A 16,172-nucleotide genomic window follows, 5' to 3' on the forward strand; every position below is an offset into this window, starting at 1 on the left:
GCCTTCTGGAATAGCCAAGTTTTCAGGCTCTTCCTGAATGAGAGTAGGGTAGGGGCCTGCCTAATCTCCCTGGGGAGCGAGTTCCACAGCCGGGGGGCCACGGCGGAGAAGGCCCTCTCCCTCGTCCCCACCAACCGCAACTGCGAAGTTGGTGGAAGCGAGAGGAGGGCCTCCCCCGACCAGCGAAGAGGTCGTGCGGGTTCATAGGGGGAAATGCGGTCTCGAAGGTAGGTGGGTCCCAAACCGTTAAGGGCTTTTGGCTGGGGTCCAGTTGCATCACTAAACATAGCACTACTTATACTTATCCTCCACTTTCCCCTGGTAGCTGGCTGAGTGCCTTCTGACCTGGAAGTCTCATCTTCCAGCACTATCTCTTGCTTCATTTTGAGATGCCTTGTCATAGGGTTTTCAGGGCAAAGGCATTCAGAAGTGGTTTACTGTTACCTCCTTCTGCATAATACTTACTAGAGTTAAATGCCACTGACATTGTGTCTGAGAGATCCAGTGTCACACAAACCTGACTATTGCTCTTGACCAGTAGCTTCATTGCACATTTAGTCTTGCTCCTCTCCAAAAGCCTTTCATGATGTGGGAGATCTTACTAGCAACATAGTCTCTTGCTCCACAAAATCAGGTAATCCCACCACCATAAAAAAGTATGATCATGGTGTCCCATCCATTTTGGTGGTGGGTTCAGGTCTTTTGAAAGCTTCTTTAAAGTTTATACTAAAATCCAGAAAGGCTTTACCACCTTATGGACATCATCGTCATCATCAAACTTTATATGTATCTCATCCCATCTCCCCATGGGGACTTGGGGCAACTCACAACATGGACGGCAACCAATGGATGTGTTGGACAGCTGATGGTCCTTTCAATTATTATTTATTTATTATTTACAGTATTTATATTCCGCCCTTCTCACCCCAAAGGGGACTCAGGGTGGATCACACTATACACACATAGGGCAAACATTCAATGCCCATAAACACATCAAACAGAGACAGACAGACGCAGAGGCAATTTAACCTTCTCCTGAGGGGATGTTCGATTCTGGCCACAGGAGGGAGCAGCTGCTTCATCATCCACTCTGACGGCACTTCCTCATTCCAAGTCATAAATTAGTTAAACTTGCCTCCCCACTTTTATAAGTGGTACCTTATTTCCTACTTGATAGATGCAACTATCTTTTGGGTTGCTAGGTTAGCAACGAGCAGGGACTATTTTTTATTTTTAATTGACGGGTGCTCACCCCGCCATGGGCTGCCTCGAACTCATGACCTCATGGTCAGAGTGATTTATTTCAGCAGGCTGCTCAACAGCCTGCACCACAGCCCGGCCCCTTTCAATGATGTTTCAGAGCGTTAGATACATGTTCTTTGTGCTGGTTTGAGGCCCTCCATACTCAGGATAATAAGAGACAAAGCCTATGAAGAGGCATGGATTCCATTGCGGGATCTGAGTCAGGATGACAACATTACCAAACTGTTCTCATCCTTCATTGGCAAGTGGCTGTATTTTACCTTCATTAGCCTAAATGGATAAGAAAGCTGGAATTACAGCTCTTTCCCCTGTCTTCTTGCCAAGCCGTTGCACAAGAAATCATTCTCAGAATGGCTCATTGATTTGAATGTGTGGACAAATGAACATTATAGGCTCTTGTCTACCAAGAAAAAAAGGGAAAGTTCTTTCTCCCCAGGCTACAATGATTTCAAGGCTCGGGTAGTCCGCGCAGTACCAAGTTGCTGCCACATCCTGAACATACTCATGGGAAGTGATCTTGATGAATGTGTTTGAGCAGCTAAACCATTCAATGAGTTTTGCGGAGATGTCCCTTTCTGCATGAAGAAGTTAAGCACATTAACAGCATTCTAGTACTGGTGAAGGAGAGCCTTGGGGCTGCAGAACAGAAGTCAAATGGAAACACAAAGAGATCTAAGTTCAAGTTTGAAAAATTTAACCTACTTAGCCAGTGTGAAGTAGAAGTTTCCAAACTCAAATCAGAGTTTGGGAAAGTTCCAGTTTGGACCAGAAATTTTCAACTGTAGGTTGAGGAGGTCTATGAAGCAGTGGTAATTGATCAATCTGGTGGCAGCAAATCTCATTTAGATTTATTTGGAATCAAAGAAGGTGGGAGAGCCAGTGTGATATAGTGGCTTTAATAGCAATTCAAGAGACCAGGGCTCAAATCCTTACTTGGTCATGGAAGCTCACTGAGAGTCCTTCGGCAAATCACACTTTCTCAACATCAGAATAAGGCAGTGGTAAACTGAAACAACCTGGCAATGGTTTTCTCTTTGTGGTGTTTTTTGTGTGTTTTCAAGTCATTTTCAACTAAGGGTGATCTAAACATGACCCTATCATGGGGGATCCTTGGAAAGATTTATCCAGAGACATTTTCCCCCTTTCCTTCCTTTGAGGAAGAGCTAGAAGATACCAGTTCAATCTGCTGCTATGCAGAAGGTCAGACAGTGGATTTCATGGCCAAGCAGGGATTCAATCACTCATCTCCAGAATTATAATCCAATGCTCATACTATTATGCCATGATTTGTCTTATGTTTGAAACAACTTGAGGGTACACAACAACAACAAAAACAACAACAACAACAACAACAAAGAATGTTCAGCACTTTGGATAGCTCCTACATGAACCAAAATAGGTTTAGCATTTTGGATACCTCCTTTGACATTCAGTACAAAACCTGGAACAGATTCACAATCACACTGACATTTGAGTAACTGGCCAACAGTGCCAGGAAGGTTTTTTTGGTCCACACTGCTCTGTCCTTTAGCAGAAAAACAAAATCTAGAAAGTGTATCAGGAGCATCAGGATATTGCCATTGTTGCCCTCAGAATACTCTTGTTTCTTAATGCCCCCTGTCTTTATCTGTCTCCTGGCATCCATTACTTCTGTACAATATTTCAAGCAGCAGTGTTTTCCCTTTATTTCTGCCTTCTGTATCCCAATAACCTGTATCTTGGGTACTTTGGGATCTAATGATATAAATTGGTGTATACACATAGTGAGTATTTTACTATTAGCCTTTTGCACAATTTTGTTATTATGTGGCTTCAATTCAACTCTAACTCAATTCAATTCGTATTGCTGGCTCTTTCGTAAGATTGAGCATCTTTATCTAGAATTTCGAAGTCCAAAAAAACTTCCAAAAATTGCTCACATGCATGGCTGAGATACTGAGACCTTTGTTTTCTGATGATTAAAGATACGCAGACTTTGTTTCATGCACAAATTTTTTTAAATATCGTGTGCTAACCCAGCTTCAGTTTATGTGTATATTATAAAGTATATATAATGAATTTTGTGTTTAGACATGCGCCCCACCCCCAAGACATCTCATTATATACATATCTGCAAATGTCAGGATCCAGGCTACAGAACACCAATAACCATGCGCAGAGGCCGGATTCTATCTAATATCTTTATTAAAGGAATATATAAAGTCAATAAAAACAAGTGAAGAATATAGTTCAGAAGTAGACCTTTCAAGAAAGGTCAAATATAGTCCAGGAAAATAATGTCCAATATGTGATATTAGAGTCCAAAGTTATAATCCATTAACCGAAACACACACTTTGCCAAGCAATAGTGTGGGGAGATGACAAGGTCTTTTAGTCCATTGAAGCTTGACAACAAGGCTGGAAAACAAACTAGATTCTTGGCTAAACAAGACTTGATACGAGGCAACAAGAAGCAAGAACAAGGTCCATGGCGAGGTCCGCGGTCAAACGTGAAACAAGGCAGGCTTGGAACTTGGTCAAGGAACTGGGGTTACGAAGTCCACACACGATCTCACTCCTCAAGCTGACGAGTTGACTCCGCAAAACACCTAAATAGGGTCTCGTTTCCCGCCAGAAGAACACTTTCCCTGGAGAACGAGAAGTGAAACCCAACTCCGTCCAGATGCATGACTCCTTAGAATTTCCCAAGGGAAGCAGACCTAATCAGCTAATTGTTTGGCTGCGATTCTGAGGCTCCGGCGATTCGCCTCCCTAGCTCCTCTATCTCTATTATAATTGTCCTTTCGAGAAAATGGGGGAGAATTCTGCCCAAGGCTTGTTTGGCTGACTTCTTGAGGGCAAACATCCTCCAGGTGCAGGGGCTCCGATTCTGGCTGAACCGGTGGAAATCTCATGTTTTCCTCTTCGTCTGCCACAATAGACTGGATGCGATTAGCTGGATGCGATGATCTAATTCTCTCCTGCTGGATGCCTTTGTGCAGTCATTCACACCTACATGCCGGGGATGCAGAGTGCATGTAAAGGCAGCGCCATCAGAATTTCCTGCTTCTTTTTTCAGAGGCATGAATAAGCCACACATGATGGAGAACCTGGGACTGTCCTACTGCACAGATGTTTCAATAAATTACAGAAGCTTGCATGAGCTATATGGCTTGCAACTAGGAACGGGACTACAAGGCCCATGAGACATCACAGCAAATATAGTATTCCAACCACCCCCCAAACCTCCTTGCAATCCCAAGCATTTCAAACAAAGCATACTCAATGTGTATATGTAAATAATATGAATATGCAGTTTTTGCAGCACATATCTCCACAACTTCATGTTCATATTATTCTATTCAATTGGTTTACATGCACATTAGTCTGTACTTCCAATTCCACCTGTTGCCCAGAGCTGACAATTATCTTAAATCCTGCCGCCTGTCTGGCATAATTTCTTTCCTTTTCATACTGGCATTGGAAAATCATTTTTATGCTAGTAGGCGGCAGGTTTAGTGAACAATTTTATATGCAGAAATCTAAAAAGAATGTATTACTCCCGAGTACATGGCATTAAACAGGACTATCATTCAAGGGCTGTTAGGTTTTTTAAGGTTATTCTCTAGTCGGTAAGCACTGAATACATTGAAAGATCAAAGAGAAAGGGTCAGCTGGAAACATGTTCTGTCATTTCCAGCACAAAGAGGAGGAAATAAAATATTAAAAGCTTTAATCTGATCACTATGCAGATTAATGACCTAAACTTCTGGGAATAAGTCTTGACTGACCGACCATCTGCCATCAAAAATTCAAAATAGCTGACTAAGCTGAGATAATTCAGACAAATGCAAGAATCATAGATGGCAGACACATATTGGGCTGGAGGGATTGGGAACATTCCCATTCTTGTAGTTTCTGCTCAATTTTCAGAATGGGACAGTGAACAGTTCCTGTGTGTTTCCTTCTTTTTAGCTTCATTCACTCCCATTTTGGAGGGTGGGTGAGAAAAAGGATTTTTCTTTTAAAATCCTCCACTTCTTAGAAGATTCTCCATGATCCGGTCAAACCATGGCTGGCTTCAGATACAGGAAAACTAGTGCTACAATGTTCCAATTACACTGTGAATAGAAAACATGTCTGCTAGAATCCTGTTAGCATGACATTCACATACACAACTTGAAATTATATGTATGCAGTGTTGTTTTAGACAGGGCACAATGGCCTATTTGCTATTCACATGTATTCCATCCCAAATATCTCAAATATTGCAATTGCTACAACTGTTCAATGCTTATGTAAGGAATGGAGGCAATAGAGCAACAGAGACTGCCTCCTATCCTACTGCACTTCCCTAGAGAAAATGGATCTCATTCCTCTTCTTTCTTTGGGTAGAGGACTACAGCAAGGATACATGAAATTCAAAGTTACAGAATGGGGGATGCCTGGCTCGACAGTGGTACATGTGAAAAAGATCTTGGAGTCCTTGTGGACAACAAATTAAACACGAGCCAGCAAAGGATGGGCACCACTCCCATTGCTCAGTTACCTCCTTCCCTTCTCTCCCATCTCAGTTCAGTGAGCTAGTTTTAGCTCAGAGAGAAAAAAAAGTCTAAGAGGGGAGATGTTTAAATATTTGAAAGGATGTCACATTACAGAGAAGGGCAAGCTTGTTTTCTGACACAGAGCAATAGATCCAGATCATAGGAAAAGCGATTCCACTGAAACATTAGGAAGAGCCTCCTGATGGTAAGAGGGGTTTGGCAGTGGGATATGTTGGCTCAGAGTACGATGGGGTCTCCTTCTCTGGAGGATTTTCATCAAATCAAATCTGGGAATGCTTTGATTGTGTTTTCCTGCATAGCAGGAGGTTGGACTTGGTGGCCTTTGTGATCTTTTCCAACTCTGACTCTATGATTCCATGGCCATTTAATGGCTGTAACAATTTCTCTCATTGCAACCATATTTACTCGAGTCTAATGCTTACCTTCTTTGGGCTGAATTACATTGCCAAAATTGAGGTACACATTAGATCCAATGGCATGTTAGAATCACACATATAAGTACACCTATGAAAAGGCCCAGAGGAATCGGGAACCCTGGAGGCTGGACATGGAGGTGGAGATGTGTAAGGAGGTTGTTCCCAGTAGTGGCAGAAATCTCAGGACTCTTTGGTACCTGGAGAAGGAGAAAGGGCATTTGACCGATGACATCATTCATGCCGCTTAGCTGCAGATCCTGCTTCCCAGGCAGCCCTCAGGGCTGTTCAGAACTGAGGTGTGCATTACATTCAATGGCTCATTATAATCAAGTAAATACGGTATATTATACTAGTGTATATACATGGCATTGGCTGGATGTCCCTGGGACAGCTGGCCCTGCTTTAATCTCTTCTTTTTCTTTCCATCCCCTCATATCTTTCTCCTTTTCCTTTTGAGCATCATGCCACAAATGAGCCAGGCTGTGACAAATCAGAAGCAGGATCCCCATTGCAATTTCTGATTGCAACTTTGCTTGTTGGCAGAAGGAGACTGGAAGCACCCTCCTCCTTGTCCCTGATCAGCAGCTGAGAAGACCTCCTTCACTCATTGTGGCTGTTGGCCATTAACATGGGTTTGGGGCCATAACGTGTTTCGTTGGGGTCCTAACCTTTTCATCCACACAAGCTTTCTGTTATAACACCTTAGTCAAAACACAAATGTTGTGTCTCCAACAACGTCCTTCCCCAGATACCTTCCTTTACCTCCTTTGCCTGAGGAAGAAGTCTCTGAACTTGGAATCCTACATGATATATTTTGTAGAGTTGTAAATCCTCACCTGTTTCATCCTCATCCACAAGAATGAATAATTTACCATAGTTTTCTCTCTGCTTCAGAAAAAAACGAACATTTCTCCACAGTACTCTTCCTATAGTCAAGCTTCTTGAAATGTTACAGAGGTATTAATCTGTAAAGAAATACCTATGGGGTTTGGTAAAAAAACAAAATTAAACAAACACAACGTGTTTTCTGCAGAAAATGTGTTTTCTGTACAGAAAATTTTTGCACCCCATTCCCTTATATATAAAATGATATTTCTCTGCAGAATAATACTCCCACAATGTATGGGGCATTCCAGCATCAAATGCAAAAAGTATTGCTGCTTTATTATTCAGTACTCATCCTTACGGGATTTTGTGACTGTCAGGGAACCTGTTTTTGACTTGGAAATGAATAATTATAAAAAATATTCTTCCCATTTTATGCTCTTTTCTGGTCCGACAAATTATCAGCACAAGATGAACTCCTAAATAACAGGTGAAATATTTTATTGTTTTTTAGGCCTGTTTCTGGGGTGAATGGGGGCACTGACTCAGAAAACTGCATTAGGTAGATCACATCAGTTCTAGTTTCTTAGACATAATTATGATCTTCTATGAGCGAGCAGATGAAGACTGATATAGCATATGTTCTTGTCTCAAAAACTAGAGCTTATGATATTTTTGGAATTATCAAGTCCACATATACCCAGTCACAGGGATAACATTTGAGGACCAAAATGCGTGTTGGCGAGTATAATAATTGTTTGTGTTGGACCACAGTCACCAGTTGTTTTTGTTGTTAATTGCTGGCAAGCCGACATCAATTTACATTGTCTGTATTAAACAGAGACCTTCATGTCACTCTTAGGTCTTGGAAACTCAGGGATCTGGCTTCTTTACTATATCTATTCACTGGTAATATGGTCTTTTTCTTTTCCAACTGCCTTCTACCTTGCCTGGCACCATTATTGTCTCTCATGAATTGCATTGCTTTTGATATATTCAAAGTACCATAATTTCACCATGTTGGGCTTTTAAGATTTTTCAGGAGGGAAGTTTTGGAGTCCTTATTAGCATCATGGCTAAATATTAGCAGCTGCTCAGCATTGTGAAAGAGTTCATTTGCATTAGCAAACTTGTTTGATATTTTTTGCATTAGCTGAGTGGTTTGAACCTGAAAAAGGTATGAAGCTGAGAATAGTTTGGATGATTGACTTTTTTTCTGTTGCTAACCTCCAACTCATGTGGAAGAAAGGGGAGATGAATCAACTCTTGCATATTTTGGTTGCCTTCATTTCCTTCTGAACTATATAACTTTTCAGAGTCCATTTTCTATTGCCTCACTTTGAGGAATGTACACAAGAGCTCCCCATTTATCCAGTGGTGGAGAAATTGGTTGTTGGCCGGGGATAATATGAATAAAATTGGTTTGGGACCCAACTGGGCCATTGGTTTTAAGTGAATGTTGGACTCCACCAGTGAAAAGGCTGGAATACTTCTATGCCTTGTACCATCTGCTGCATCATTTACTGTCAATAAAACATATTGCCAATAAAGCTAAATGTTTGTCAGTGTCTGGCACTGAAAGAACTCTTGGCGGCGAGGACTGGAACTACACTCAGTTCTGGAATAAGATTGTCATTTATAATGTGGCTCACCACACTTTCCATTCTTACAGGCTGGACAAAATTTGCTCGATTGACACGTGCTTTGACGAACAGCCGGAGCGTTCTGCAGCAGCTGACTCCTATGAACAAAGCTGAGGTTGTCCATAAACACTCACGTTTAGCTGAAGTAAGTGCTCATCTTGCCTCCTGCTGTGGGTGTTTCTTGCCACATAAAGGCAAAGGGAAGTGAGATGTGGGCTAAGGGACTGTGGAGATAACTGGTGGATCTCCTATGAGTAGCAGCGCTGGGGGAAAGGTTGGGAAAGGAAGGCCTAGAGAGCCAGTTCATTCTTCTAAGAACATCCTGAAGCATGTCACTGAGCTGAATTTAGATCAGGGGAGGTCCATGGCTTCCATGTCAATGTGGTAGTAAATTTACCCTGGGGTTTTGTCCAGACTTTAAATGTACCCTTGTAGTAATGTAGCTTCAGCACCTTGGACAACTCCTTTCCAGTTCAAACCAGAATGTTCTCTCCATTCTGTCGACATTAAAGTCCTTTCCCTTGCAAAAATGGTTTGCTTTTAATTTAATTTGAAATAAAATTAAAGTCAACACCCCACATTCACTGGGATTAGGGATGCAGGGTACTCACATAAGTGGAAGAACACTTATGACCTGAGAACATAGCTCACTAGGACTCTCTAGGTCCTCCAGCTCAATTGTATGTGCTATCAAATTGTGCCAGAAGACCTAGAGATTCCTATAGATAGATGCATTTTTGGAATCTCTAGGTCCTCCAGAGTAAATGGCCAGCCTTTGATGAACATCGACTTTAGAGTCACACCTAAAGATTTCTAGAGTGAACATTGCAATCAGATTCACAAAAGTCGAACTCACAAATGAAAAGAGATGGCTACATTCCATTTGAATGCTTCACCTATTACAACATTATAATACAATGGAAAATGGGAAGGTAATAAAAGAACTGAGTAGCACTTTTCAGTCCGATATATGCAGGCTTAAGCTTTTGTGGGTATCAAGCTAATTCAGAAGCACTGAAGAAGTGGATCCATACCGATGAATGCTCACATTAATATAAATCAGTCTCAGGCTGATCTCGTTTTTCCTCCCCCTCCCTTCTCCCTTTACCAGAATGGGCTAACGTAGATATCATTTCGAAAACTGGCTGTTGTGCATTTTTAAGTAATTTTCTGACATGGTGACCCCAAGGCAAAACAAGAAATGGGGTTTCTTGGCAATATTTGTTCAGAGAGAGTTTGCTATTGCTTTCCTCTCTGAGAGAGTGTGACTTGCCCAGGTCATTCAGTGGGTTCCTATGGCTAAAAGTGAATCCAGATTTGGGTCTCCTAAAGTCTAGTCCATGCTCAAACCACTACATAACATTAGCTCTACAGTAGAGTCTCACTCATCCAACATAAACGGGCCGGCAGAACATTGGATAAGCAAAAATGTTGGATAATAAGGAGGGATTAAGAAAAAAATCTATTAAACATCAAATTACATAATGATTTTACAAATTAAGCACCAAAACATCCTGTTTTACAACAAATCGACAGAAAAAGCAGTTCAATACACGGTAACGTTATGTAGTAATTACTGTATTTACAAATTTAGCATCAAAACATTGCAATGTACTGAAAACATTGACTACTAAAAGATTGACTACTAAAAGGCAGACTGCATTGGATAATACAGTGTTGGATAAGTGAAGGTTGGATAAGTGAGACTCTGCTGTACTTTGAAAGCTACATAATGCATATTAACTACAACAATAACTTCTTTGTCTTTTGTTTAAGGTCCTCCAACTGGGTTCTGATATTCTTCCACAATACAAGCAAGAAGCCCCAAAGACTCCACCACATATAATTTTACACTATTGTGCTTTTAAAACCACCTGGGATTGGGTCATCTTGATTCTCACCTTCTACACAGCCATCATGGTTCCTTACAACGTCTCCTTCAAAACAAAGCAGAACAACATTGCTTGGTTAGTCCTGGACAGTGTGGTGGATGTCATCTTCCTGGTGGACATAGTTCTGAACTTTCACACCACCTTTGTGGGACCTGGTGGAGAAGTCATATCTGATCCCAAACTCATCAGGATGAACTACCTGAAAACCTGGTTCGTGATAGACCTCTTGTCCTGTTTACCTTACGATATCATCAATGCCTTTGAGAATGTGGATGAGGTAAGCCACTGCAACCTAATCTGTCCTGGATTGCGGTTGCCTTAGTTTATAACATTTCCTTTGAAAGATACAATTCATTGTTATAGAACATACAAACATATGAAAAACTGTACAGAATTGGGCTAAAGGCCAAGTGGTCCAGCATTTTGATTCCATGGTGGCTAGACAAAATATCCTATTGAGTGTCCAGAAGCATAATATGAATGCAATAGCATTGACATTCTTTCTTATGTTTCTCAGCAACTATCTTGAGAGACATATTGACCCTAAGAAATATATAGCCACTATGACTAGTAGAAGTGAGAGGCTTTCATCTATGTGTTCATCTAATCCTCTTTCGAAGAAAAACATGTTGCTAGTTATAATTATACATCTTAGTGGTTTAGCTGAAACCACAGGTACATCAGAACAAATTAAATTACCTGATATCTGATCCCAGCATAGCACAGAGTTGTCTTACAGGACCTAGAAGTTCTTAGAAAGGACATTTTTCTAGGGATTTACTACTACTAGGTCTTTCAGACAGGTCTATGGTGACTTTATAGGGAGGTATATCTTAGAATCACCTGGAGTACCTAGTCAATTCCTAGAAAGACCCCAACCCCCAGTACAGGTGAGTGAAACTGTAGGTATGGGGTCACACAATAAAAAGTATCAATGAATGAGATAGTATCTCACTCATACACAAGTTTCCTTATTGAACCAATTGGACATTTTTATCCAGTGCAGAAGATCTGCCTTTGATTCAAGGATGAGAAAGCAGAGTTGTGGATACAGTGAGCACGCCCACAGAAGAGCATAAGTGCACATGCAACCTTATTTATGCATTCAATTCCATATTTGGATATGTTTTCAGTTGCAGAATGCTTCCTTTCCAAACCAGGTGCAACTTCAGTTATTTATTTATTATTTATTTTATTTACATCATTTATATTCCGCCCTTCTCACCCCGAAGGGGACTCAGGGCGGATCACATTACACATATTAGGCAAACATTCAATGCCTTTTTAACACAGGACAAAGACGAACAACATAGCTCCGAGTGGGCCTCGAACTTATGACCTCCTGGTCAGTGACTCATTGCTCTCCCGTCTGCGCCACAGCTATGTGTTCATCTAACACATAGCTGTAGTCATGCTATACAAAGCTGGCAAAGGATCTCCTCAATGCAGCATACATCTCTGCATGCTGTGCAATCTCTATGCGGAATAACAATACTTCATAACTCATATGATAGTCTGCATGCTGTTGAGCCATGTGCAATGGTTCTGCACACACAACTTTGCTTCTATTGCTGTCATCAGAATATGTCCATTGTACTATAGCGAATAACCTACCCTGCTTGTGTAGCACAACTAATAGATGTGAACTGCACTAACACATACCCATCTGATCTTAATCTCCCACCATGAGAATCATTGGATCAACCATGTTCTAGTATTATGAGAAAGGAAGAAACGCCTTATTCTTTCTCCATTTAAGTGTGTTTTTATAGTCATATTGTAATCATATCCTTCCCTTTCATGTCTCTTTATCAAGCTGCAAAAACCCAAATGTTATATCCTCTCTCTCCATAGGGGAGTTGTTCCATCCTCTTAAATTATGTGGATTGCTGTTTTCTGCATCTTTGACTGCTTTATAACACTCTTTTTCAAGTATGAGAACGGTACACAATATTCCAAGTGCTGATTGCATCATACTTTTTGATGACAGTAGTTTAATTCTGGATTCTTTTTCTCATCATTTCCAGCATGGAGTTTAACTTTTTCCCAGAAAGTACATATTGAGTAGATATTTCATTAGGGATTTCTGTGGCAAATTCAATATTCCTTTCTTGTCAGTCATTGTCAACTCATACCTCATCAGCAAACATTGTAGAATTAATGCAATTTGGTATCATTTGAACTACCATGGCACGCACTGTAGCACTTACCATGGCAACTACCATGGTTCGGAATCATGCCAGTTATAGTTTTGCAAGGTCCTTTGCCTGCTCTGTCAAAGAGTGCTGGTGCATCACCAAACTACAGATCCCAATATTTCACACTGTCGCACCTCAGGTTAGCTTCACCTTGCTAAAGACACCAGAATGTAGTCTTTTGTAGTTTATTAGGAAATAGGGAAAAAGCAGTTCATAGAAGGCAAAAGTTTAGTTCCAAAAGATAGTTGCAAGAAACAAATCCATGGGAACAATAGACATAAAGCAGAGTTCTTTCAATAGACACCAAAGTCCCAGAAACGAGGTTGCATCCAAGCCATAAGATAACACAGGAAAGCAGTCTTGGTTCTTGATTCAAGCGAGGAAATTGCTTTGACGAAGATTTCCCTCTCAGCCAACTGCTTTAATAGCATAACATGAAGGCATTTCTTTGCCCTTTGACCTCCCTCTTATTTGCTATTCTAAGACTTCTGAATCCTATCATCTTGAAACTGCATCCCAGAATCGTCATCAGAATCACACAGAGGCTGAGCCACAACACACAGCATTGAGCCAGGGCAGTTAAAGTGGTGCCAAACTGCATTACTTTTATAATTTGGATGCACCAAAATATGTGAATTGGGCTTGGTTTCCCCTACCACCACCACCACAACATCCAAGCTTTTTTTTACCTTAAGTCCCATTTAGGTTCACTTGCTTACATAAAGAATCTCTTTTAAAACCTAAATCCTTAAATAATTTGGCTCAGTTCTAACTCCAGAATGATTTGTGAACAAGGAATAAAATACTTTCACATTGCTTGCTTATAGTGCTCTGATCCCACTTTAACTTCTATGGCAACATCCTATGGAATCCTTTGTTTTGTAATTTAGTGAGATACCACTAGAGCTCTCTGACTGAGAAGTCTAAATGCTCTCCGCTAAAATGCAAATCCCATGATTCCATGGAATGCCAGTAAAAGCGTAATCATACCACTATAATTATGTAGTGTGGAAGCCCCTGACCCCAATAGAGATCCTTGACATCCTATTGTTGTTGTCATTATATTGCCCCACAGACATGGAAGCCAAAGTTTGCCATCTCTGAGTTGATCTTTTGAAGAGCTTGCTAACATTTCTCACTCGAATGCAGGTTAGATTGTCAATGTGTTATTCATAAATGTTTGGCTCTTATTAATCTTTCAAGCCTTTCCTATTTCCTTCTCCTATCTTTTTTTGATTATGTAGTATTGAATTTTGGTTTGTAAAAACCGCTCCTGTCTTGTGGAGCAAGGGCCATGCATTTTTCTACATAACATTTCTACCCAAAAGTCCCGAAATGCAAAAGCTCTTCCAGAGGTTATTATTTTTTTGTAAATCAGGTATCTCAAAGTGTCAAGGCAGCCTATTTTCTTGGAGGAACTGAAGAGCATTTTCATTGTGCTTTGTCCAGGGAAAGGCGCATTGCAAATGATGTGCTATTGTGAAATTGTGAAATTCACATTTCTTTGTGCGTTCAGTTTGTGGTGTTGCAAATCCCTGCAACACTCACAGTTATCGCATATACTTTCATGATTATAAAATTGCACTCCTTCTTGCTAAGGTATTATTCTAGCCTTTATATCCAAAAACTGATTACACTAGGACAATACAAAAACCATGGAAGACAAAGGCTTTTAAACCGGAGTATTGTTTAATAAATCCTTGGAACATTAAGAGCTTGATTCATGAAGAGCACAAAGAGTAAATAAGCCAAAAGACATCTTATTTTCCTTTCTAAATGAAGATATATTATTTGCCTGACAGAAAGGCATCCACCATCTCTTCATGCAAAGTCTGATCCATTTTTAATGCACATCTATAAGCAATTTGCTTCTCTTTTTGGTCTCATTTATTAACACTAGATTTTGTCTATGTGGAAAATTCCTTACTTTTGGAAAGTGGAGAAGATATTTTACTCTATATGCACGGGTCCCAAATATTGCTCTGAATGAGGTATGGGGTATTTTTGCGGTCCCACTGTGAAGTGTCGGGATATCAGCATTAAAGTCAATGTCTAATTATGTTTTCTGGATTTTCCGATTCCTTACTCTGTTTATTTGCCAATTGTTGTGTGTCTTTAAGTCATTTTTTTATTCATGGTGACCCTAATGTGACCCTATCAGGGTTTCTTTGGCTGGATTTGTTCAAAGGGTGTTTGCCTTTACCTTCCTCTGAGGCTGAGAGAGTGTGACTTGCCCAAAGTCACCCAGAAGAGTTTCATGGCTGAGTGCAGAGTCATAGCCCAACACTATGCTGGCTGTTCATATGTGAATATTGAGCATTTTGGTTTTGAATTGGAAATGAAACCCTGACAGTATCAGACATTTGCAGTAGTTCTGTGTAAAGTGTGTAAATCATTCTGGAAGCAAATCCATCTGTAATATTGTTTTCTCTTGCAGCTGCATGAAAATTATTCAATCTTGCATTGATAGGACAGTAGAAGTTAACAAATGAGTCTGGTCTTGAATCAAGAGACACACAGGCATGTAGACCAATCGAGGAAAGTCCCACTCTATTCTGCTTTGGTGAAACCTCATCTGGAATACTGTGTCCAGTTCTGGGCACCACAATTCAAGAGGGATAAAGGCAAGGTGGAAGGTGTCCAGAAAAGAGCAACCAAAATGATCTATGGTTAGGAAACCATGTCATATTAGGAGTGACTTAAAAAGGTAAAGGTGACATTAAGTCCAGTTGTGTCCGACTCTGGGGGTTGGTGCTCATCTCCATTTCTAAACCGAAGAGCCGGTGTTGTCCGTAGACACCTCCAAAGTCATGTGGCTGGCATGACTGCATGGAGCGCCGTTACCTTCCCACCAGAAAGATATTACCTATTAACCTACTCACATTTTCGAACTGCTAGGTTGGCAGAAGCTGGGGCTAACAGTGGGTGCTTACTCCGCTCCATGGATTCGAATCTGTGACCTTTTGGTCTGCAAGTTTAGCAGCTCAGCACTTTAACACACTGTGCCACCAGGGGCTCTAAGGAGCAGCTTAGGGAGTTGGATATATTTAGCTTGGAGAAAAGAAGGCTGGGAGAGGACCTCATAATCATGTTTAAATATGAGGAGGGGGCAAGGTTGTTTTCAGCTGCTTTGGGACTAGAACATGGAGTAATGGATTCACATTGCAGGAAAAAAGATTCCATGCAGTCATGCCGGCCACATGACCTTGGAGGTGTCTACGGACAACGCTGGCTCTTCAGCTTAGAAATGGAGATGAGCACCAACCCCCCAGAGGCAGACATGACTGGACTTAATGTCAGGGGAAACCTTTACCTTTACCTTAAACATTAGGAATAACTTCCTGATAGTAGGATCTGTTTGTCAGTGAAATGTGCTGCCTGAGTGTCCAGT

The 16,172-nt window shown here is 40.9% G+C and overlaps 1 protein-coding gene across 1 annotated transcript in view; it reads left to right on the forward strand.

The window, feature by feature from the left end:
• kcnh5 (potassium voltage-gated channel subfamily H member 5) overlaps positions 1–16,172 on the forward strand; it is a 296,860-nt gene that overhangs the window by 55,031 nt on the left and 225,657 nt on the right. The window contains exons 5-6 of the mRNA XM_062968582.1: positions 8,721–8,836; positions 10,468–10,860. Of these exons, the coding sequence (XP_062824652.1) occupies positions 8,721–8,836; positions 10,468–10,860 (509 nt within the window). The remainder of the gene's footprint in view (positions 1–8,720; positions 8,837–10,467; positions 10,861–16,172) is intronic.

The sequence above is a fragment of the Anolis carolinensis genome, chromosome 1 (assembly GCF_035594765.1).
Source record: "Anolis carolinensis isolate JA03-04 chromosome 1, rAnoCar3.1.pri, whole genome shotgun sequence".
NCBI classification, from domain to species: domain Eukaryota; kingdom Metazoa; phylum Chordata; class Lepidosauria; order Squamata; family Dactyloidae; genus Anolis; species Anolis carolinensis.